The sequence below is a fragment of the Scyliorhinus canicula genome, chromosome 15 (assembly GCF_902713615.1).
Source record: "Scyliorhinus canicula chromosome 15, sScyCan1.1, whole genome shotgun sequence".
NCBI lineage: Eukaryota > Metazoa > Chordata > Chondrichthyes > Carcharhiniformes > Scyliorhinidae > Scyliorhinus > Scyliorhinus canicula.
Genome location: NC_052160.1, coordinates 41,481,893 through 41,506,183, shown reverse-complemented (window position 1 = coordinate 41,506,183; position 24,291 = coordinate 41,481,893). Strand labels below are relative to the sequence as shown.

At 47.6% G+C, this 24,291-nt stretch overlaps 1 protein-coding gene across 1 annotated transcript in view; it reads right to left on the bottom strand.

Moving 5' to 3' along the window:
* Positions 1-24,291, bottom strand: part of LOC119979016 (amiloride-sensitive sodium channel subunit beta-like) — a 30,466-nt gene that overhangs the window by 5,783 nt on the left and 392 nt on the right. Inside the window, exons 2-10 of the mRNA XM_038820988.1 lie at positions 23,147-23,467; positions 21,063-21,336; positions 20,655-20,845; positions 18,415-18,518; positions 14,212-14,375; positions 11,862-11,960; positions 6,147-6,264; positions 4,087-4,165; positions 1,405-1,462 (exon numbers count right to left, since the gene is read on the bottom strand). Of these exons, the coding sequence (XP_038676916.1) occupies positions 1,405-1,462; positions 4,087-4,165; positions 6,147-6,264; positions 11,862-11,960; positions 14,212-14,375; positions 18,415-18,518; positions 20,655-20,845; positions 21,063-21,336; positions 23,147-23,466 (1,407 nt within the window). The 5' untranslated portion in view covers position 23,467. The remainder of the gene's footprint in view (positions 1-1,404; positions 1,463-4,086; positions 4,166-6,146; positions 6,265-11,861; positions 11,961-14,211; positions 14,376-18,414; positions 18,519-20,654; positions 20,846-21,062; positions 21,337-23,146; positions 23,468-24,291) is intronic.

The window sequence follows — 24,291 nt, the reverse complement described above, 5'->3', positions numbered from 1 at the left end:
TGCTGTGAACAAACTGTCTGTTGCACTTCCCACATTACAAAAGTGACTGCAGTTTAAAAGTACTTTGACCATATAGTATATTGGGACGTCCAGAAAACATGAAAAGTTCTTTATTCTTGTTTGCTTGGTCAGTTTATGGGTGGTCACTCTCAGGCCAGCTGAGCAGGGTCTGAAAGAATGAACCAGCAAGTGGGAATATCTGGGCAGAGGTCCAAGTCCTGGAACTAGAACTAGTCAGTACAATAAGTAGGCACGCTACTCACTTTTTTTTTTGAAAAAGAAATAGATGTTAGTGGACAACCTCAGGTATGGCTCAATCATAATCCTGACATAGTGCTTAACTCTTCAAACTATAGACGTAATAGTGGGAGGCCATTTGCCCATTGTATCAATGCTAGATCTTTGTTGCACCAATCTAACATTGATTCTTAGATCCCACTCTCTCCCCGTAGCCCTGTATCAATGAATACTAATCCCTATGCCCTGCTCTGTCCCCATAGCCCTGTATTAATCCAAATTTACGCCTACTGTTTCTCACCCCATAGCCCTAAGCTTACTCTGATTGAAATATTTTCCCTTGAGGCTCCAATGTCTCTGCCTGTGCTCCAACCATTCTCTGTGGCAAAGCGGTCCATGCACTCCCTGGAAAAATAAATTTCTCCAGACGTCTCCCCTCATTCTCAGTCATAATTTTAAATCAAATTTAGAATCGTTTTCCTAGTTTAAAAATAAATAAATTTAGAGTACCCAATTAATTTTTTCCAACTCAGGGCCAATTTAGTGTGGCTAATCCACCTACCCTGCACATCTTTGGGTTGTGGGGCGAAACCTAAGCAAACACGGGGAGAATGTGCAAACTCCACACGGGCAGTGACCCAGAGCCGGGATCGAACCTGGGACCTTGGGGCCGTGAGGCAGCAGGGCTAACCCACTGCGCCAGCGTGCTGCCCTTCGTTTTCCTAGTTGATGTGGAATTGCCAAGATACATTGACTACCTTCCCTGTCTTCCATCCCCAATGTGCGTAGATCTGTTCGTCTCATTTACACTGTCCCTTCCCCAGGTGACCATGTATGAGCCTGGCTATTGGGTGTCGGCATCACAGACAAGCCACAGCAGCTCTTCCGAGCAACTGTCGAGAACAGGAAACCTGGTTGATTTCAGTCCTCTCCCACGCCCGAGGACAATGAGGCCAATGATCACTTATAGACCCCACCCCAGCTGGTATCAGCACACAGTGAGAAGTGTGTGTGTATGGGGGGGGGGGGGGGGGGAGTGCAGGGAAGGAAACTGTTTTCTGTGATGCTCCTGTTTTGAATATCTCATTACCACAAGTGCCGTTTCCACCTCAGCCACTGAGGGAATGGGCAAATATTATTCAATTTGTACTGGAAGTTCAGACCTACCTCGGAGGATTCGGATGGCCAATCTGCCATGGATATGGTCAGTCTGTACTCGGTCTCACTGTAAGAAAACAAGATGCTTGAGTGAGTTACTTCCAACAAATCCCATCTGACTTTATCTCTCAGTCACCATCTTAGTCTCTTTGTCATAGCATCTCTCATTCTTTCTTACTCGTCCCCATTATCCACCTGTCTCATTTCTCCTCAATTCCTTTCTCGGTCATCCCTTCAACTCAATCTCTCCCCCCCTTCTCTCATTTTCTCGTCTTTCATTCATCTTTTCTCACTCACTTTTCTGATTTATCTGTCTTTATTCCTTCTTATTTTCCCTTCTCCTCTCTTCCATTTGTGTTCATTAAACGTATAGTAACATCCCAAAACACAATAACTTCATAATCCTTCTGATTTACAAGATGATCTATTGCCTTGCTTTCCGTACCCTCCAATTGCCCTTCATTTCACCATGTATTCTCTATGACACCGGACCCTGTTTCCCATTGCTAGGGCTGTTGGGCCTCATTCCCATAGCTTTGCAGCCAATTTACTTACATACGAACATATGAATTAGAAACAGGAATAGCCACTCGGCTCTTCAATAAGATCATGGCTGATTGTGACCTCAACTCCTCTTTCCCACATAACCCCAATAGCCTTTCACCCACTTTACTCTGCAGCAAAAATATTCAAAGATTCTGCTTCCACCGCCTTTTCAGAGAGAAAACATTTCTCCTTATCTCAGTCTTAAAATGGACGACCCCTTATTTTTAAACAATGACCCTCTAGTTCGAGATTCTCCCACAAGAGGAAACATCATCCCCACATCCGCCTTCTCTAGACCCTCAGGATCTTATGTTTCAATCAATTTGCCTCTTACTCTTCTGAACTCCAGCAGATACAAGCCTATCATGTCCAACCTTTCTCAAAAGACAACCTGCCCATTCCTGATCCACAGAACCCACGTCCAGTAACACAGGCGCAATTCTCCGACCCCCATGCTGGGTGGGAGAATCGCGGGAGGGCCAGGCGAATCACGCCACACTGCCCTGACACCCCCTGCGATTCTCCCACCCCCCCCAAAATGACCTGGTCGCTGTCGGCGTGAACATCGCACGACAGCTGCATGTGGGGCCTGTGGGGGCGGAGGGAGGATCGAGCACCACGGGCGTGCTCAGGAGGTGTCTGGCCCGCGATCGGTGCCCACCGATCGTTGGGCCGGCGTCTCTAAAAGACGCACTCTTTTCCCTCCGCCACCCCGCAAGATCAAGCCGCCATGTCTTGCGGGGCAGCAGAGGGGAAGACAGCAACCGATCATGCGCGGGTTGGCGCCGGCCAACCTGCGCATGCACGGCTGACGTCACTTAGGCGCCGCTTTGACACAAGTATCAAGGCCCGGCGCCCGAGATTCACGCGCCGCCGCTCCTATCCCCTGGGGGGGGGGGGGGGGGAGAGAATAGGGGGCGAGGGGCGGCCTCCGACGCCGGGGGGGGGGGGGGGGGAGAATAGGGGGGCGAGGGGCGGCCTCCGACGCCGGAGTGAAACACTCCGGGTTTCACTCCGGCATCGGCTGTTTGTCTCCCTTTGGGAGAATTGCGCCCACAGTTTCTTAGGTGGACAATCATACTTGTTAGTGAGCGATCACGGAAAAGTAGAAGCTTCCAATGCATTTACATCCTTCCTTAAATAAGGAGACCAACACTACACAACATAGCTGAGATTGGTGCAACACAAACTATAGATAGAAGCTGGATCCTTGCTGTTGTGTGTCACTCAGTACAAATGGTGTGTTCACCATTCTGAGCTCTGTGCTGCTTATGATGGTCTTTTTTAAATTCATTCTCGGGATGTGGGTGTCACTGCCGAGGTAAACATTTGTTGCCCATCCCTAGTTGCCCATGAGAAGATGGTGATGACTGCCTTCTTTAACCACTGCAGTCCATGTAGTGTAGGTACACCAACAGTGCTGTTAGAGAGGGAGTTCCAGGATTTTGACCTAGCAACAGGGAAAGATATTTCCAAGTCAGGATGGTGTGTGAACTTGGGAACTTCCAGGTGGTGGTGGTACAGTATCTGTTGTCCTTGTCCTTCTGGATAGTTGAGTTTGTGGGTTTGGAAGGTGCTACCTAAGAAGCCTTGGTGAGTTCCTGCAATGCATCTTGTAGATGGTACATAATGGGACAATTAAAGATTAATCAGTGTGCTTGCGCAATAAGGGTCCTAAAGCCTTTGAGCTTGTGCATGAGTTTGGGAGATATAGGAATCCTGATATACTGGTGACCCTGATTCTGAGCCCCCACCTTTCCCACAAAATCTCATATGCGTCACATTTTTTGAGAGGCATCATGTGCACCGATTGTGGGTTGGTGGGGGTGTGTGTGGGAGAAGTGATGCCAGTTGGATGCCCTTTGGAGGCTTGGCAGAGGTACCCTCCACCCTACCACAAAGAAAAACGATTTAATTCGGCAATTTTTATCATGGGGTTGAACTGAACAATTGGGCTGCTGCGCATGCAGGATCTTGCAGTTCCTGATCAAGGACAAGAGAGTACCTCAGTACCTTGAATGTCCTCCAGGAGTGGAGACAAAAGAGACAAATTGAGGAGGCCGGGGTGGGGTTAGGGGGTGAGGGAGGGGCCCTAATGGCTTCCCTGGACCATATGTTTGAAAATTGAGCAGTAAGAATACTCACTTGCAGGGCTGCTTGCAGCTCTCCAGGCATTCTGAATGCTCTGCTTCTATCTGCTGCTTCAGGTGGTAGTAGCAGTAACCTAGTGGAGAAAGAATAGTGGACATTAGATACACAGCACAGGAACAGGCCATTCAGTTCGAGCTCTGCAACTCACTCTAGTCCCAATTCCCTGACTTGTTAACACGTTATATTTCCCTCCCTTCAGTGTTTATCTAATTTCCCTTCTGGGAATGAGTTTGATAATCTAAGAACTGAAAAATCTCCTTTTCTCCCACTATACACTACCAGTCCTAATGCTGCGCTTATGTTCCTTTCAGTGATCCATTCATATGTGAAATCATTTTTCAGTATTGCAATATTAACATCTTATCGACATGAACAAAAAACAGAGAGTAGAAATAAATGGAACAATTTTGGGTTGGCAGGCTGTAATGAGTTGGATACCGTAAGTATGAGTATGGGCTCAGCTTGTTACAGTCTACATCAATGACTTAGATGAGGGAACCAAGTTAATGTACCCAAGTTTTCTGATATATAGTTAGGTGGGAAAGTAGCCGCAATAGGATATAGGCAGTTTAAGTAAGCGGACAATAAGATGGCAGATGGAATATAATCTGGGGAAATGTGAAGTTACCTACGTTGGAAGGAAAAATAGAAAAGTGGAATATCTTTTTTAAATGGTGAGAGAGTGGAAAATGTTGGTATCAGAGGGAATTGGGTGTCCTTGTGAATGAACCACAGAAAGTTAAATTGCAGGTTCAGCAAGCAATTAGGAAAGCAAATAGTAAGTAATTAATAGTAAGTAAATACAAAGTGATTAGAACACAAGAGTAAATGAGTCTTACTTCAATTATATTGATACAGTGAGAACATCTGGAGAATGTGTAGAGTTTTGGTCTCCTTACTTAAAGAAGGATATATTTGCCTTAAAGGAGTACAACAAAGTTTCACTAGACTGATTCTAACAACGAAGAGATTTTTCTACGATGAGAGATTGAGTAAACTCGACCTATAAATTCACTAGCATTTTGAAAAATAAGAGGTGATCTAATTGAAACTGAAAATTCCTTGACCGGATAGATACCAGGAGGATTTTTCCCCTGGATGGGGAGTCTGGAACTAGGGAATCACAGTCTCAGAGTAAGGTGTCAGCCACTTAGCACTGAGATGGAGAGACATTGTCTACTCAAAGGTTGTGAATCTTAGGAATTCTCTCCCCAAAGGAGCTGTTCATGCTCATCAGTAAGTCTATTCAAGACGGAGGACATTAAGTTTTTGGATACTGATAAAATCAAGGAATATGGGGATATTGTAACAAGGTGGATTTGAAGAGATCATTCATGATTTTAGTGAATAATGAAGCAGGCTTGGAAGAAAAAATAGCCTACACCTGCTCACGTTTCTCAAGTTCTTACTTACAAGAGCCAGCATTGAAACCAGATTAATTCACTCTCAATATTCAGTGCATGTGGGTTTCCTCCGGGTGCTCCGGTTTCCTCCCACGGCCCAAGGATGTGTGGGATGGGTGGATTGGCCACGCTAAAATGCCTCTTAGTGTCCAAAGGTTAGGTGGGGTTATGGGGATAGGGTGGGGGAGTAGTCGTGGGTAGGGTGCTCTTTCAGAGGGTGAGCACAGACCCGATGGGCCTAATGGCCTCCTCCTGCACTGTAGCGATTCTATGATTCTACGTCTGTTTAATATACTCTGCATTCAGAAATGAGATCCTTCAGGTTCAACACAGTCTCAATATTCGGAGATGGTCCCAGTTGGTTTAATTCACTCTCTATATTCAATTACAGGATCCTGTCATTTAAGACACTCAATGTTCAGAGATGGAACCAATGTTTCTTCTAATTTTTGTTTGCTGTGCATTGTGGCACCGTGCATTCCCTTTAATATTGACATGACTGCGTGTGCATGCTTCTTAATGAGAGCATTGTTTGTATGCAGCCTGCTTGTTTCCCTGCCTGGCAAGTTCCCGATTGCTATGTGGTTACCCATCCACACAGCTTAGAGGGAATGTTGCACAGGATCCTGTCAGTTTAAGTCACAGATTTACCCCAGTTCGGATTGTCCTTGTTGTTACAGTAATATGCTCCCTCTGGTAGAGGATAGTTGTGATGTCCACACCCACAAAACTTCACCATGTGATTCTGGAGACAGGAACGGAGACAGGTCTGAGGATAAAATACAACCAGAACATTAGAGAAACTCATGGAGGCTTCATTTCCAGACAAAGTAAATTTACTACAGTTTACTGACCTGCCAATGAATATGCACAATCTTAATCCCAATGAACCAAACCCCTTCCTATTCACCTTCAGGATCTCAATTAGACCACACCCCTTCCAGTGAGAATCGGTCCCATGGAGCCCATACCATTGGGAGCCAGTACCTGTGGAACCTATACCCCATTGAGAACCTGAGTCTGGAATCCTTGCCTCAGTTAAAGCCAGTGCTTATGGAACTCCCATCCAGAAAAACTAACCTCAAAGTGGAAATCCGGTTGTGAATGAGGCTAGGTTTTGCAAAAGGGAAATTGTGTTTAACTAATTTATTTAGAGATTTTTTTATATATATATAAATTTAGAGTACCCAATTCCTTTATTCCAATTAAGGTGCAATCCACCTACCCTGCACATCTTTGGGTTGTGGGGGCGAAACCCACGCAAACACGGGGAGAATGTGCAAACTCCACACGGGCAGTGACCCAGAGCGGGATCGAACCTGGGACCTCGGCGCCATGAGGCAACAGGGCTAACCCACTGCCCCACCGTGCTGCTCTTTATTTAGAGATTTTTGAGGAAGTAACAAACAAGGTGGATAAAGAGAACCTATAGATGTGGTGTACTTGGATTTCCAAAAGGCATTTGATAAGGTGTTACATCAAAAGTTATTCCACAAGCTAAGAGAACATGGTAGGGGGCAACATATGAAAATGAATTAAATGAAAATCGCTTATTGTCACGAGTAGGCTTCAATGAAGTTACTGTGAAAAGCCCCTAGTCGCCACATTCCGGCACCTGTCCGGGGAGGCTGATACAGGAATCGAACCGTGCTGCTGGCCTGCATGGTCTGCTTTAAAAGCCAGCGATTTAGCCCAGTGAGCTAAATCAGCCCCATATTAGCATGGATAAAGGATTGGTTAGCTAACAAGAAGCAGAGTGTAGCAACAAATGCATTTTTGGGGGTCAGGCAGGCTGTAACTAGTGAAATAGGAAGCCTTGTGCTAGCACCCCTACCACTGGACCAGAAGCTCCGGGTTCAAGTCCAACGCCAGGACTTGTTGGCCACGGAAGAGGCATTCAATAGGGTTCACTGGGCTGATAATCCATTCGGAAATCCTTCCACCACCATTTCCCCCACTGTTTCCCAAAGGGTACAAAAACAGTATATGGGTGTGAAGATACACTAACAACATCTAACGGAGATCAGTGCTGACTTGGCTGAAGGGACCACAAGTTTTTTGGTGCAGAAGGCAGATTTTCATCTATTCCCTCGCAAGCTTTTTCCTGGAACAGGTCTCTCGTCTGGCCCCAGAGACTTATTGTTTTAGAGACTCCACTCTGCATCAAGCATGGTTGACCAGGAGTCTGTCCCAATTTTACTGCCTGCCATTGGCATGTTGGAAGGATTGTGCAGGTTAACACTCAACCTGTTGCCCACGATATGAACTCACCTTCCTTGGCCACCAAGTCCAGGGGTGGGACTCGAACCTGGAGCTTCTGGCTCAGAGGTAGGGACACCACAAGATCACCAGGGACCAAATGGAGGGGAGATAAATTTGTTGATGACATCAGGGTAAGCCGTTTATCGGCTTCTTTGAAAAGGACTAAGCTGTCAGTGGGGGAGGGCGGGGTTATCATAGATTATCATAGAATTGACAGTGCAGGGCAGCACGGTGGCCTAGTGGTTAGCACAACCGCCTCACGGCGCTGAGGTCCCAGGTTCGATCCCGGCTCTGGGTCACTGTCCGTGTGGAGTTTGCACATTCTCCCCGTGTCTGCGTGGGTTTCGCCCCCACAACCCAAAAATGTGCAGAGTAGGTGGAGTGGCCACGCTAAATTGCCCCTTAATTGGAAAAAATAATTGGCTAATCTAAATTTAAAAAAAAAAGAATTGACAGTGCAGAAGGAGGCCATTCAGCCCATCTAGTCTGCACCGGCTCTTGGAAAGAGCACCCTACGCAAGGTCAACACCTCCACCCTATCCCCATAACCCAGTAACCCCACCCAACTCTAACGGCAATTTTGGACACCAAGGGCAATTTATCATGGCCAATCCACCTAACCTGCACATCTTTGGACCGTGGGAGGAAACCGGAGCACCCGGAGGAAACCCACGCACACACGGGGAAGATGTGCAGACTCCGCACAGACAGTGACCCAAGCCGGAATCGAACCTGAGACCCTGGAGCTGTGAAGCAATTGTGCTAACCACTATGCTACCATGCTGGGTTAAAAAGGGGAGGCATGGGGAGCTGGGTAAGATGGGGACAGGTTGGTGGGGAATTGTTGTTGGAATGTTGTTTATGTAAGCCATGTTAGCTAGGGTTTTGTTTCTTTTGGTGTGTGGTTGTTTATTCTGTTAACATTTATAATATAAATCTCTCAATAAAATATTTTTCAAAAAGAAGTAAGAAAGTACCTGTAAATTGACAAGATAAAGAGTGTACAAAGGGATTGGATTTATTAGATTTGATTTAGTGTCAGGGCGGCATGGGGCGCAGTGGATAGCACTGGGACTGCAGCTCTGAGGACCCGGGTTTGAATCCCGGCCCAGGGTCACTGTCCATGTGGAGTTTTCACATTCTCCCCATGTCTGTGTGGGTTTCAACCCCACAACCCAAAGATGTGCCGGTTAGGTGGATTGGCCACGCTAAAAGGACAGCACGGTAGCACAACTGATTAGCACTGTGGCTTTACTGCGCCAGGGTCCCAGGTTCGATTCCCTGCCGGGTCACTGTCTGTGCAGAGTATGCACGTTCTCCCCGTGTCTGCATGGGTTTCCTCCGGGTGCTCCTGTTTCCTCACACAGTCCAAAGACGTGCATGATAAATTGCCCTTCGTGACCAGAAAAGTTAGGGGATGCGATTCACCGATTGCGGGACTAAGTGTGATCGCCGTCGCGTTTCACGACGGCGCGAAACGGGTGCGGGCAGTAGAGATTCTGGCCCCACAGGGGTCCAGCACGGCGCTAGAGCGGTTCACGCCGCTCCAGCCTTACATCCTGGCGCGGACTGGGGGCGGCGCCAACCCACGCATGCGCAGTGGCGAAGCGCCAACCGACGCATGCGCGGTAGACTCACGGAATGCTCCGGTCCCGACGCAACATGGAGCGGGGGTTCTGGGGCTGGAAGCGCAACAAAGTAGGCCTGGGGGGGGTTAAGAGGTCGCCCGCCGATCGGTGAGTCCCGATCGCAGGCCAGACCCCATCAGAGGCCCCCCCCCCCCCCCGATGAAGGAGCGCTTTTCCCCACCCCACAGGTCGCTCCCTTTGGGTCCCATGGGGACCCTTTGCGCAGAGTTCCCGCTGGCAGCGACCAGGGGTGAACGGCGCCGGCGGGACTCTGCCGTATGGGGGCGGCCGCTCAGCCCATCCAGGCTGGAGAATCGGCGGCCCAGCCGCGGACAGTGACCGGCGACACGCCAAACGCGCCGGTGCAAATACGCCGATTCTCCGCACCTCGGGGCGGCGTGGCGCGGTTGCGCCGATTCTCCGGCCCGGCACAGGGCTGGAAGAATCGCACCCAGGAAGGGTTATTGGGTTACGGGGATAGGTGGAAGTGAGGGCTTAAGTGGGTCGGTGCAGACTCGGTGTGCCGCATGGCCTCCTTCTGCACTGTATGTATGTTCTATGTTCTAAATTGCCCCTTAATTGGAAAAGAAAATAATTGGGTACTCTAAATTTATATTAAAAAATAGATTTGATTTTTGTCACGTGTACTGAGGTACAGAGAAAAATATTGTTCTCCGTACAGTCCAGACAAATCGTTCCATACATAAAAAAAAACATAGGACATACTTAAATACACAATGTAAATACATAGCCAAAGAGAAAATGCTGGAAAATCTCAGCAGGTCTGACAGCATCTGTAGGGAGAGAAAAGAGCTAATGTTTCGAGTCTAGATGACCCTTTGTCAAAGCCACAGAGCTTTGACAAAGGGTCATCTGGACCCAGAACGTTGGCTCTTTTCTCTCCCCACAGATGCTGCCGGACCTGCTGAGATTTTCCAGCATTTTCTCTTTGGTTTCAGATTCCAGCATCCGCAGTAATTGCTTTTATCCTATGTAAAGACATAGTCACAGCCATCAGATGAAGCACACGGAGTGTAGTGCTACTCAGTAGAGACGATGTGTGGAGAGATCGGTTCAGTCCATAAGAGGGTCATTCAGGAGTCTGGTAACAGCAGGGAAGAAGCTGTTTTTGAACCTGTTAGTGCGTGTTCTCTGACTTTTTAAATCTCCTGCCCAATGGAGCAGACTGGAAGAGAGAATAACTCTGGTGGGAGGGATCTTTGATTATGCTGCCCGATAGACTGAGTGGGAAAAACGGTTTTTTTTAATTTAGAGTACCAATTCATTTTTCCAATTAAGGGGCAATTGTGGCCAATCTACCTATCCTGCACATCTTTGGGTTGTGGGGGTGAGACCCACGCAAGCACGGGGAGAATGTGCAAACTCCACACTGACAGTGATCCAGGGCCGGGATTGAACCTGGGACCTTGGCGCCGTGAGACAGCAGTGCTACCCATTGTGCCGCTGCGCTGCCCCAAGTAGGAAAAACTTAGGTACATAGCCTACAATGTGACAAAATGTGAACTTTTGACAGGAAGAATGAAAAAGAAGTATATTATTTAAATTGGGAGAGATTGCAGAACTCGGTGGGGTAAATGGATGTGTGTGTCCTGGTACAGGAATCACAGAAAGGTAGTATGCAGATACAGCAAATGACTAGGAAAGCAAATGGAATGTTGTTGTTTATTGCAAGGGAAAGGAATACAACATTAGGGAAGTTTTACTGTAGCTGGACCGAGTCTTGGTAAGACCACATTTGGAGCACTGTACAGTTTGGGGTTCCTGACTTGAAAAGAGACATAATTGCATTAGAAGCAGTACAGAGAAGGTTCAATCGACTGATTCCTGGGATGAGGACCTTTTCATATAAAGAAATGTTGAACAGGTTGAGCCTATACTCATTGGAGTTTGAAACATGAGAGGTGATAATATTTAAACATACCTGAGGGAACTTGACATGATAGAAAGCGGAAGGATGTTTCCTCTTGTCAGGGAGACTAGAACTAGGGGACACAGTCTAAGAATAAAAGGTCTCCCCTTTAGAATATAATAATAATCTTTATCGTCACAAGTAGGCTGACATTAACACTGCAATGAAGTTATTGTCAAAAGCCCTTAGTCGCCACATTCCGGCGCCTGTTTGGGTACACGGAGGGAGAATTCAAATGTTAAGACAAAGATGAGGAGAAACATTTTCTCTCGAAAGGTGGTTAATATAATTCTCTTGTCCAGAAAGAAGTGGAGGCCAGGTCATTGAACATATTCAAGCAGATAGACAAGGGAGTCAAGAGTTATAGGAGGCTGACAGGAAAGTGGAATTGAGACCACAGCCAGATCAGCCATGATCTGATTGAATGGCAGAAAATGCTCAAAGGGCTGAATGCCCTACACCTGCTCCCAAGGCCTATGTTCCTATGAAGGGAGAGGAAAACATGGAAAAAGAGACAGGAACATGCCTGATTAAGGACTAAAGTACCTGCATTGTGTAGGTGGTATTGTAAAGAATCTTCACATCCACATCTGAACCATCAAATGTACAGTGACTGTAGGAACCGCCCAGGCGCACTATTTCATCCTGGCCGGAGACAGAAGACATGAGCACTTAAGAATGATAAATATGCATTTAAATAACACAGTTCATTCATAACCGCAGGATATCCTGCAGCTCTTTTCAGTCAATGAAGTGCTTTTGAATTTAGTTGCTGTTGTAATGTAGGAAAACGAACAGCCACTTTACGCACAGGATAACACCAGAAACAGAAATGTGATAATGAGCAGGGTCATCTGTTTTGGTGATGTTTGGGGAGGGATAAATATTAACCAGGACACCATCAAGAACTCCCCTGCTCTTTTCATAGAGTGCTTTTGGAGCAGGGGGGTCATGCAATGTGAGCGTGGGGGGGGGGGGGGGGGGGGGGGGGGGGGGGGGTTGGCTCATTTTTGTGAGCTCTGCTCATCTTTTAATCTATTATTTCATCCCGATGCACATTTCATAATTGCCTTTTTTGGGGGGCTACATGGCTTGTGCTATGTCCCTGGAAGTCCCTGATTTTTTTTAGCGAGGAAAAACCGAGATGAAAAGTTAACACCCTTGTTTTTTCATGGTGAGCCGGGGTGGGGCCCAGTTTCCAGTGGCACAGTAACTGCTGAGCGGGCTCTCGCCTGGGTGGTGTTGTGTGCAGCTGGATGTTGGCTGCCATTAAAAATGCTGTTTTGGCTGAACCTCTCGACTCGGCGGTGCAGGTCATCAGAGCTCACTGTGAAGAATCACGGGGTATTGTTAAAAGGGGACTGGAGGCACACGAGAAGGTTCTGGTTATAGAAAGGGCACTTTCCTTAGGATTAGGGTCCACCTTTGTGTTGTCGACTTCCTGCTGCATGATGTGTCACCTGTCCTGACGGGTTCAAGGGAATGGGACTGGAGAGGGTGTGCCCCCGAGCCTGGCCCCTGGCGAGAGGTGGAAGGCTAGTTCGAAAATTGCCTGCCATGCTTTGGTACTCTGGATTTGGAGGCTGGTGTGTCAGATTTGTCTTTGAGGCAGGAGTGGGTTGGGCCATCACTGCTCCTGTACTATCTGGTTCTCAATGCTTGTCATGAGAGGTTGGAGGTGGCCGAACAGGTCAAGTCACCCCCCTAGCCAGGGCCCTAAGCTGTGGACCGTCTGGGCATCAGTGAGACGGCATGGCAGGAGTGATGGTATTCTGTGAAATGATCATTGGAATTCTTGAGACACCCTGAAGAGTGTTCGTTGATCGTGCCTTAACTTAGAACTTAGAACAGTACAGCACAGAACAGGCCCTTCGGCCCTCGATGTTGTGCCGAGCCATGATCACCCTACTCAAACCCACGTATCCACCCTATACCCGTAACCCAACAACCCCCCACCCCTTAACCTTACTTTTTAGGACACTATGGGCAATTTAGCATGGCCAATCCACCTAACCCGCACATCTTTGGACTGTGGGAGGAAACCGGAGCACCCGGAGGAAACCCACGCACACACGGGGAGGACGTGCAGACTCCGCACAGACAGTGACCCAGCCGGGAATCGAACCTGGGACCCTGGAGCTGTGAAGCATTTATGCTAACCACCATGCTACCATGCTGCCCTAACCTTTCTCTTCTCGTGCAACATGAAAGATGTCTTTATCCTGCAGTTTGCCCTGCGGTTCTGTTATCTTGGTTGTTATTCACTGTTAATCATGTTGTTGAATATTGTTGCTGTCTTTTTTCCTACAGGAGACTGCAAAATGTGGGCACAATGGCCTGTGTCCTGATCATATTACAAATCATATTAGGTCAATTATGAGGAGTGTGATGGGTATGATGAATCCATTCTTGGCTCCTGGCTGGGTTTGATATCTAAGGAGAGGAGGCTATGATGGGTCATTAATGCCTATGGCGCTGCTGGGATCAAAGGAGTTGTATATTGGTGCATGTCCGATCACCGCGAGATGTTTATCCTGATTTTGTGTGGTGAGGACCTGTGCAGATTGGGGAGGTGTGCACTCTTTCAGCACAGAGTGTAAAGGATGATGGGTAAATCCAGTGGCTCAGAGGGTAGACAGAGCACCACCCACTGTGACACTGAGTCAAACAAGCTAAGGAAGATCTTGGCCTCTGCTGATTTGGCAGTCATCAGCTGGACCAATGCTCCTATCAATAAAACAAAATGGAACAGCTGAGAGCTGGAGCAAGGATCATCTCGCCTCCATCTTACAACAGGTGTCTGGTTTGTATTTCAACTCAGTTCCTAGAGTGAAAGAGAGGGACCCTTGCCCCTCGCTCCCACAATTTGTCAAGCAATGCCAACTGTTACACCTACCACAAATATGCCAATGGAGGTCTCGGTGCCAGGCCTGGCATATAGGCCCAGATCCTGGATGAACGGGTAGCTATTCTGCTGGTGTAGCATGAACCTGACTCCAGCTGCAATGGAGAGAAAGGGGTTGTAATCCTCCTGAGAGATATCCAGCACCAGCTTCAGCCCTGCACACAAAGACCAACAATTAGTTCAAGACAGATCCTTTCGGCTGTATCACTAGGAAGATGGAAGAACATTCATCGCTATGACACCGAGTAAAAAATGCTTTTTATTCAGTCTCAGGGTATGGGTGTCACTCACAAGGTCGGCAATTATTACCCATCCCTAGTTACCCTGTGCCAATTGTCATGAGAATGTCACTTTAAGAAATGTTTGGCTGCTCATGTTACTGCAGTGATGTCAGAGTGTGGGTGGAGCTAAGCTCTGGTTTTCTTTTTAGTTTCACTTTGAGAAAAGCTTGGGTGTGTCTGTCTTTTTGGTTTCGTTTTTCAGTGTGTTGCAGCTGAAGTCAGACAAAGCAGTTGTACTGTTGTTCTCTCTGCCATGAAGGACTATCTCTTGATCAATTGGTGAATTCAGAATTATAAATGTTTTCAGTAGTGAATATAAACTCTGATGTGCTTCTGTTTAAAGGTTTGTTAAGTCTTCTGGGTGTTAAAAGGACAGCATACAGATTACTTAGTGTTGTATTCTTTAGAGGGTATATTTGATTTACTGGTTGCTAAGATGTTCACTGTGTGTTTTAGAAAGGTTAACTTGAGTTCATTGAATAAACATTGTTTTGTTTTAAAAAATACTTTTCCATTTCTGCTGTACCATACCTGTAGAGTGGGCCGTGTGCTCCCCATACCACAATTATTAAAAGTTGTGGGTCAGGTGAACTCCATGACACATTTTGGGGTTCTCTAAACTCTGGCCCATAACACAATGTTTGATGGACTGAGTTAGTTGCTGGGCCACTTCAGAGACAGTTACGAGTTGATGTGGCCCAAACTGAATAAGAATGGTAGATTTTTCCTGTGTCTCTCAATTGAACAGTGTCACTTGATTTGGCATTTGAGAGAGATGGAGAGAAATAGAGAAGGTGATAGAAACATAGAGGAAAGGGACAACCAGAGAGCAGAGAGGTGGATAAATAGAGAAAGAAACAGAGTGAAAAAGAGATGGACAGAGAAAGGTAGAGTGAAAGGGAGGGAGACTGTCGCATACACAAATATACAAAATGTTTCCCCATGTCTGCATGGGTCTCACCCCCACAACCCCAAGATGTGGAGGTTAGGTGGATTGGCCTTGCTAAATTGCCCCTTAATTGTAAAACAAAATGGGTACTCTTAAGTTTAGAAAAATATATCCAAAATGTTGTGCAGGGAAACCTATGGAAGATTTTAAAGATATGGGGCGGGATTCTCCGTTTCACGATGCCAATATCGTAATCGCGATCAGGCAGAGAATCCCTGTTTATGACCAAATCGGGGGTGGCATCTGTTTCCAGATGCCCCGCCCTCTCCAAAACAATGCCATCGAGGAGTATGGCGTGAGCTGTTGAGACGGCTTCAGGAATTACCTGAAGGCACTTCCCCGATACTCCGCCCCTGATAGGCCGAGTCCCCGATGGCGCGGTTCACTTGTTTTCTTGAACCCGGCGTGGCGGCTACAGGGGGGGGGGGGGGGCGGAGAGCCTTGCCGGTGGCCAGGGGGACTTCAGCGAGGGCTAGGGGACTGGTGGGGTGTGGCCCAGAGCGGTGCCATGTTGTTCGGTGCGACCGCTGCAGGCTGTCGCCATGCGTGTGCGCCACAGACCCGGCAATTCTCCGGCCATTAATTTCTTGAAGGCAGTTTGTTTTACGTGGCATGGCTGCTAGCCCCTCACCGGTCATAAAACTAGACATTTCCTCCGGATATAGCCTTGAAATCGGAGAAGCCAGCCCACAAAGTGAGATTAGACACACTGAAGACTTGGAGCTGCCACTGGTGAATTATGGCAGTGTTTTTGAAACTTCTTTTCCATTTTCACAGTAACTTCATTGCAGTGTTAATGTAAGCCTACTTGTGACAATAATAAAGATTATTATTATTAAGATCCATTTTTGCCAACTGGCGAACCTTTGGGACTCACACCAGCTGATCTTTGGGACCCACGTCACGTTCCCTTACCCAGTCTACCCTGAGTTTTCCTCTTCTTAATCACTATCCAGTAGCCTCTGGTGCATTGGATTTATGTCAGCATTGTGTGAGGACAGGATCAGACATGCCTGTGATGTCCTCCTATCTATAAAGGTTCATTGTGCAGGGTCACACATGAAGAATAGTTACTCATGAGGGATACCGGAAGGCTGCCAACAATTGTAGACCCGCATTAAAGCCTGCTTTAGGGCACATTAGGCGGAGTGTTTCTCAGCGGCTGCAGTGCTGAGATTCACCTCCCTATTCACCGGCACTTTGATGGTTCTTTTGGCCTCAGTGAGTTTCTCCCTGCCGAGGCCGCACTTAGTCAATTTCCTGCCGGTGAGCTGAGCTGAATTGGGCTCCTTGCAGATCGAGGTGCCACTCTCAACGGTGGCCTCGATCTTTCTCTCCACCCCCCCATTTAGCCCCCCCCCCCTCCACCCCAGCTTTTTGACCCCCCGTCACACCCCGCAACCTTCCCGAGGCCCCTAGAACCTCCTCTTAACCGCCCTCCAATGGGCAGCCCCCCCCCCCCCCCCCCCCCCCCGCAGCCCGACCGCTGGCAGTGCCACTGCCACTTCCAGGATGCCAGACTAGCACTGCCAGGTTGCCCAGTAGCACTGCCAGGCAGGCAGTACCAAGTTGCTCAGGTGCGCGAGGGTCTTTAATGATCTGTGAGACCACCTGCAGTGTCGTTATGCCTGGGAAACCATTGCTAAACAGCACCCTGGCGAGGTGTCACAGGCAGGGTCAGTGATCTCCGGGCGCCGGGCACATGCAGAGTCCGGATAATTAAATGAGCCGAATGGTTCATTTAAATATGCCGATCTGGACCTTTCCCAGTGAAGGTGAGATCCAGATCGCGCTGGGCGCAATGAATCGGGTGACTCACAATCGGTCCAGTACGAAGCCTGATTTAAGGCTCTCGTGCGATTCACCCGTTGTGCCCGGATCCGCGCTGGGCACAATGCAGTCACTGAATTGGGCCCAGTGTCTTATTGACCGGCAGATGGATTAACTTGCCCACCTTTTTTATAAATTTAGCGAAGCCAATTATTTTGTTCCAATTAAGGGGCAATTCAGTGTGGCCAATCCACCTACCCTGCACATCTTTGGGTTGTGGGGGTGAGACCCACGCAGACAACTTGCTCACATTACAATTTACATTTACATTGCTCATGGTTTTTTAAAATCACTATTCTCAGGGCAGCACGGTGGCCCAGTGGTTAGCACTGCTGCCTTACGGCACCGGGGTCCCAGGTTCGTTCCCCGCTATGGGTCACTGTCTGTGTGGAGTTTTCACATTCTCCTCGTGTCTGCGTGGGTTTCGCCCCCCCCCCCCCAAACCCAAAGATGTGCAGGGTAGGTGGATTGGCCACGCTAAACTGCCCCTTAATTGGAAGAAATGAATTGGGTACTCCAAATCTATTTTTTAAAATGCAATTCGAGTCAAATCTCTAGGATGAAGTTTCTGCCATAATCTCATCACTTTCTGCAGCAACCAGTGATCAAACAGGCGGCGAGACCCTGCTTCTGGCCCTCTCCTAACCCCCCTCTCCCACTGTGGGGTTGACCATGGCGCAAGTTCACCTCGGGGACGGCTGCTGCCAAAAACCTCGCAACCAGTGCGTCGTATGAACTGCAAGAGGTTGCCGGGCGACCTGGTGGCATATATGCCTGTGCTATCGGTAGGTTCCCATATTTGCTTGCTTACCGACCAGTTATTTTTATTGACCTTCTGATATTGCCGTGCACTAAGAATTACTGCTTTCTCCCATGGTGACACATGGTGACATTTGAATAACTGCCATTGTCTTTTAAAACGTCTTCACATTTAAAATGGGCCCCACACAGGTTATGTATGAAAACCATCGCTTCGCGACCCTTCTGACACCCGCCCCAGACCCACCCATGGGTTGTGACCCACACTTTGAAAAACCATGAATTATGGGATTTTTCCATTCATACAACTAAAGTGAAACTTTGGTTTCAAGAAACTATAGCTAACTCGCATAAAGAATATAAAGCAAGCTGTACCAAACTCTGCCCCAGGATTAGATGTCACCAGCGCCTCTGTCTCAGAGCCCCAGTTGAAGATGTAACAGTTTCCATAGGTTGGATGCATCAACTGTGTGAAGTTCCTGAAAGACAAGAGAGGCATTTTATCCTCATCCTCTTGTTTTTGGACAACGCTGTTTTTATTACCCCATTGGCTCAATGAGCAGGCAGATGCCAGACATCATTCTGGTCTGCATTGTGTTGGCTGACAGCAGATGCCAGATATCATTCTGGTCTGCATTGTGTTGTCTAAAAAAACAGTGGGACCATCACAATACCCTAAAATTAAAGAGGTTAAATTAGAGGGGAGTCTTCCCTCTCTGCACTCTGCTCAGGCCGCAACAGAATTCTACACCATTGAATTATGGATTTCAAACCATGAGGGACGGGTTCCAGCTCTTTGACTAGTGCTACATGTCAACTATAAGCACTTGGATGAAGTATTAGGCTTAGCCATACAGCGGTACCTAAAGGAATGGAAACCCACAGGGCAGAATCTGGGTTCATTACCAAGCAGAACTAACCTTCCTCCAAGATTTGGGAACCTCCCATCTTTATTCCTGTTCTTTCATGCTTGGAATGTGAACATCACTGGCAAGGCCAGCATTTATCATCCAACCCTAATTGCCCTTGAGAAAGTGGTGGTGAGCAGTCCATGTGGTGTAGGTACACCAACAGTGCTGTTAGAAAAGGGGTTCCAGGATTTTGACCCAGTGACAGTGAAGGGCCAGCAATATAGCTCCAAGTCAGGATGATATGTGGTTTGGAGGGAACTTTCAGGTGATGATGTTCCCTTGCAACTGCTGCCCTTGTCCTTCTCAGTGGTAGAGGTTGTGGTTTGGGAGCTGCTGCCCAAGGAGCTTTGGTGAGTTACTGCAGTCGATCTTGCAGAGGGTATACACTGCAGCCACAGTGTAACTGGTCCCATCAGTTAGGTGGTGCAAAACTGGTTGGAAGATGATCTCTCCCCAGTTGGGTAAAACAATTAGACCTGTGGCGGTTTTGCAACTTAAGACCCTTCGAAATGGTGCTTCCTTCCAGTGCAGGAGAAGAACTAACAACTTACTCAAGGTTATAGAGCAGCACGGTGGTGCAGTGGTTGGCACTGCTCTCTCATGCCGCCAAGGACCCGTGTTCAATCCCAGCCCCGGGTCACTGTCTGTGTAGAGTTTGCACATTCTCCCCGTATCTGCATGGGTCTCACACCAACAACCCAAAAAGATGTGCAGGGTAGGTTGTAGCCATCTCAGATGGCCACCTGCCAAGGACCATGGGAATTATGGCCAACCCAGGACTCAGACACACTCAGAGCTTGTGTGTGTATTTGCAACCCAGATAGCTAGACGCAATCGAAACCCTCACTCATTTGCATTCTAATGGCCCATTTCCCCAGAACAAAAGGACTGTACTCAGGTAACCGATACAGATGCAGACTAACCGGCACCACTTCCTTTGCTAAGAAAGCCCAAACAGCCACGGTCAATGACCGCTCAGGACACGCCCAGCCACCAAGGCACCCCCCTTTACTGATCAAAATCGAAGGCAGTGATCGAAGCCTGTCGAATTATTGGGTCCAAAGCTAAGGACCGCCCCAAAGAGCACAAAATCCCAGAGGGATAAAAAGAGACACAGCCATGTGATCGGTCTCTCTTGGATCCGGCCTATGCCAACCCAAGTGCAGCATTAAGACCAGAAGACAAGTTGAAGACCAACGATCCCTACCAGACGGATGAGCCCAGCAGAAACAAAGCCACTTCTTCTACCCAGCCATTCAAGATCTGAACAAAGACCTTGTTCATCTGCAAAGAGCCGATTGCCCTGAAGTTAAGTATAGGTTATTGTCGTTGTTAGGTGTAGTTTAACTTGTAGTGTTTTATGTTGTATGCCGAAGTAATTCTTGTGTGTAAATAAACTATCTTTGAACTTGAACTGACTAACTGGTTGTTTGGTCTTTGATCGCTATCCGGTAAAGCCTTGTGGTGGTATCATTTGATACCTGGCGACTCTTAAAAGCAATATTATCATTAATAACTGCCATATCTAGTTAATGTGGCCACATTATTGGTGCCGATTGGTGGGATAGTATTCCACTCATTAAAAAGAGCAACATTATTGGTGACTCCGGTGCCGATTGGCAACAAGGTGAATTGGCCACGCTAAATTGCCCCTTAATTGGAATAAAAGAATTGGGTACTCTTAAATTTTTTTTAAAAACTTACTCAAGGTTACAGGGCTGCCCACCGAAAACACAGGCCAGAATGAAATCCTCCCCCTGTTCACCCATCATCCTGCGAAGTGACCGAGGCGTATTGGACAGGATGTTCATGTAGTGGAGGGAGTACCACTCACTCACCGCCTCCAGCACCGTGCTGAAGTTTCTGTACATACAGCCTGACCTGTCTTGGTTGCACTAGGAGGAAAACAGAAAGAAGGCATCACACTCAACGTTCACAATTTATTCATTGTGCCTACACTGTAAACATTACATGTGTGCTCAAACTACACACACTGTACATATTAACTTAAGGCTACACCAATGCTGCTTGAAACACTGCAAAACACACCCAAATGCAGTCCAACATGTATGCACACAACCACATGCATACACGAGCACTGCCAATTCTTACCAGTTGCAGTGCCATCTTGTAGGTCCCTGTCCGTGGCCGGTTCCATGTTGATGAGTGGGTTTGACTTTGATCAGATCCCAGGACGTGGAGCACAGTCTCCTCCCCCTGGTCACTCTTCTCGATGATCACTAGGGATGCCACCTTGCTCCAGTTTGTCTGTGATTGCAGGAAGTCCTCTGGAATTGTTCCATTCTGGTTGTAAATGTAAATACGTTCCAATGCAAGTTTGGCAAACTCGTCTAAATGCTGCAGCAACTGCTTGGATCGTGTGTATCTGAAGCAGAGAACAGACTGTGTGAAAGAACCAAGAGACCAAGAAAGGAACAGTGAGTCACATATTCCCTCGAGCTAGTTCCACCATTCAATGACAATAAGGCTGATCTATGACAGCAACTATGCTCCAAATCCATTAATATCTTTGGTTAGCAAAAATCTATCAATCTAATATTTAAAATTCACAATCGATCAAGTGTCAATTGCTGTTTGTGGAAGTGAGTTCCAAACATCTGCTACCCTTTGTGTAGAAATGTGTCCTGGGGCGGCACGTGGCACAGTGGTTAGCATTGCAGCCTACGGCGCTGAGGACCTGGGTTCGAATCCCGGCCCTGGGTCACTGTCCATGTGGAGTTTGCACATTCTCCCCGTGTCTGGGTGGGTTTCACCCCCACAACCCAAAGATGTGCAGGTTAGGTGGACTGGACACGCTAAATTACCCCTTAATTGGAAAAAAAATGAAATGTGTCCTAATTCCCTGAAAGGTTTGGCTTTAATTTTTAGACAGTGCCCCCCAATTCTAGACTCCCCCACCCCCACCAGTGGAAATAGTAAGTCCATGCTGCACCCCCTCCAAGGCCACTATATCCTTCCTAAAGTGCAGTTGCCAGAACTTCTCTCAGTAGTCCAGTTGTGGTTTAACCAGGGTTTTGTACAGTTGAAGCACGAATGCTCCCTCTTTCTCTCCTGAAGGCAGTAGTTCTGGCTGGGGAAAAGAGCAATAAAGCTTCAGAATTATTGAAGATTGGTCAGCCCTCCTACTAGTTCCACCATACCATTATGTGATGGCTGAACTGTAACTTCACTTCCCTGTGTCAGCTTCTGAGGAGGGATGTTGATAGAGCAGATAAGGTGAAACTTGTCAGGGTGTCAGTATCCAGAGGACTCAGACCTTAGATAGTTTGCAACAAAAAAAAGGACAAGGTGAGGAGAATTTCTTGATGCGGTGGTTGTAATGATGGAATGCACTGCCGAAAGTGTGACGGAAATAAATTCACTGATACCTCTCAATGGGAAATTGGATAATCCTGCGAAAAAGTACAAGATTCTGGCTGTGGAGAAAGAGCAGGCGTGTGGGACGAATGAAATAACTCTTCCAATGAGTCCTCACAGTGGTGATGGCCCAAAAGGCCTCCTCTCTGCTGTATCTTTGATATTTTTACTCAACAAAAATCTATCCATCTCAGTCTTGTTAGTTCCAATTGCCCTCCAGCCTCCGCAGCCCATTGGGGGCAAGAATTCTGAATTCCATTACCATTGCATTGTGAAGAAATGTCTCCTGATTTCACTCCCAAATGGTCTGACTTTCATTTTACTAATTGACCCCAAGTGCCAGTTTGGACTGTGATCGTGGGTACAGCTTTGAGATCACCAAAAGACCCAATGCTGTTGTTACCCGGTATCCATTTGGATTGAGAGTCGATGGATCATGATCAGGAAACAGTAATCTTGCCCAATTCCGCTCCCTGGCCACTGAGCCCATTGGCAAAGCCAATCACTGCCAGTGTGCTGAAATCAGCTCTCTGAACACCGGGTGGGAGATGGCACTGGAAACTGTTTGCCTTGCTCTGGTTAGCGCCTTCCCATCTTGTACTTCTGGTGGGAGCGCCAATCACAAAATCAGCCATGCACTGTGTAAGACTTTCAGGATTAGGAAACTGCCTAGTTTGAAATTCCTTGTGCCCCCTTCAGACAGGTGACTCTCCCTGTCAGAGGTTAAAGCTCCACATTTCTGAGCCTTTCATGAGGGAGGGAGGGGTGGGTGCAGGGGGAAATCCTTCAAGTGAAATATGTCAATGGCACAGCTTTACCTGAAAGGATTCGTATTGCAGATGGTGACAGCAGGGAAGTTCATTGCCCTGAAGCCAGTCCGCAGGTTCATACTGACTTCCCAGGCCAGGTAGCTCTGGATCAGGATCCCCCACTGCCAACACACCAGCCCTGTGAACACCAGAGTCAGAATGAACCACACCATCCGCTTCTTGGGCCCCTCAGTTACAATGCGCTTGGGTCCGTGTGTGTTAGTGTTCTCACAATACCAAACCAGGAGCTCAGTGTAGGTGTAACCTGGTCCTTTCTGTAGCCGATGCAGAGCACGGATGAAATATTGCTGTACCTTCTTACAAACCATCCTGCTGGGCACAGAAAGAAAGATCAGCTCGGACAGCACTTTATCACAGTTCCAATGCTTCACTTTAAATACTTTCACTGAAATCATTCCAGCCAGTAACCTCCTCATGAGTCAGTCGTGGCTCAATGTAGCACAATTACCTCACCATCAGGATAGAGCTTGTGTTTAAAAGATTTGAGCACATAGTCCTAATTGATATTCCCAAACTAATCCCACTGCCCTACACACCCTGCCCCTCGCCCTGTATCAATCCCAAACCAATTCCTCTGCCCCACACTCTCTCCATCGCCCTGTATCAATCCCAAACTAATCCCACTGCCCCACACTCTCCATCGTCCTGTTTCAATCCCAAATTTATCCCACTGCCCCACACTCTCCCCCTCGCCCTGTATCAATCCCAAACTAATCCCACTGCCCCACACTCTGCCCCTCGCCCTGTATTAATCCCAAACTTATCCCACTGCCCCACACTCTCCCCCTCGCCCTGTATCAATCCCAAACTAATCCCACTGCCCCACACTCTGCCCCTCGCCCTGTATTAATCCCAAATTTATCCCACTGCCCCACACTCTCCCCATCGCCCTGTATCAATCCCAAACTAATCCCACTGCCCCACTCTCCCCATCGCCCTGTATCAATCCCAAACTAATCCCATTGCCCCACTCTCCCCATCGTCCTGTATCAATCTGAAACATTTGGAACAAGCCTCTGTAAAGAAATTGCTCCGATTCGCCACTCGTTGTGGTAATTTTACATTGGGTTTGGTTTATTTCTCACTGATTCCCAACCCAGAGAAAGAGCTCTCTCCTCGATTCAGTATGAACC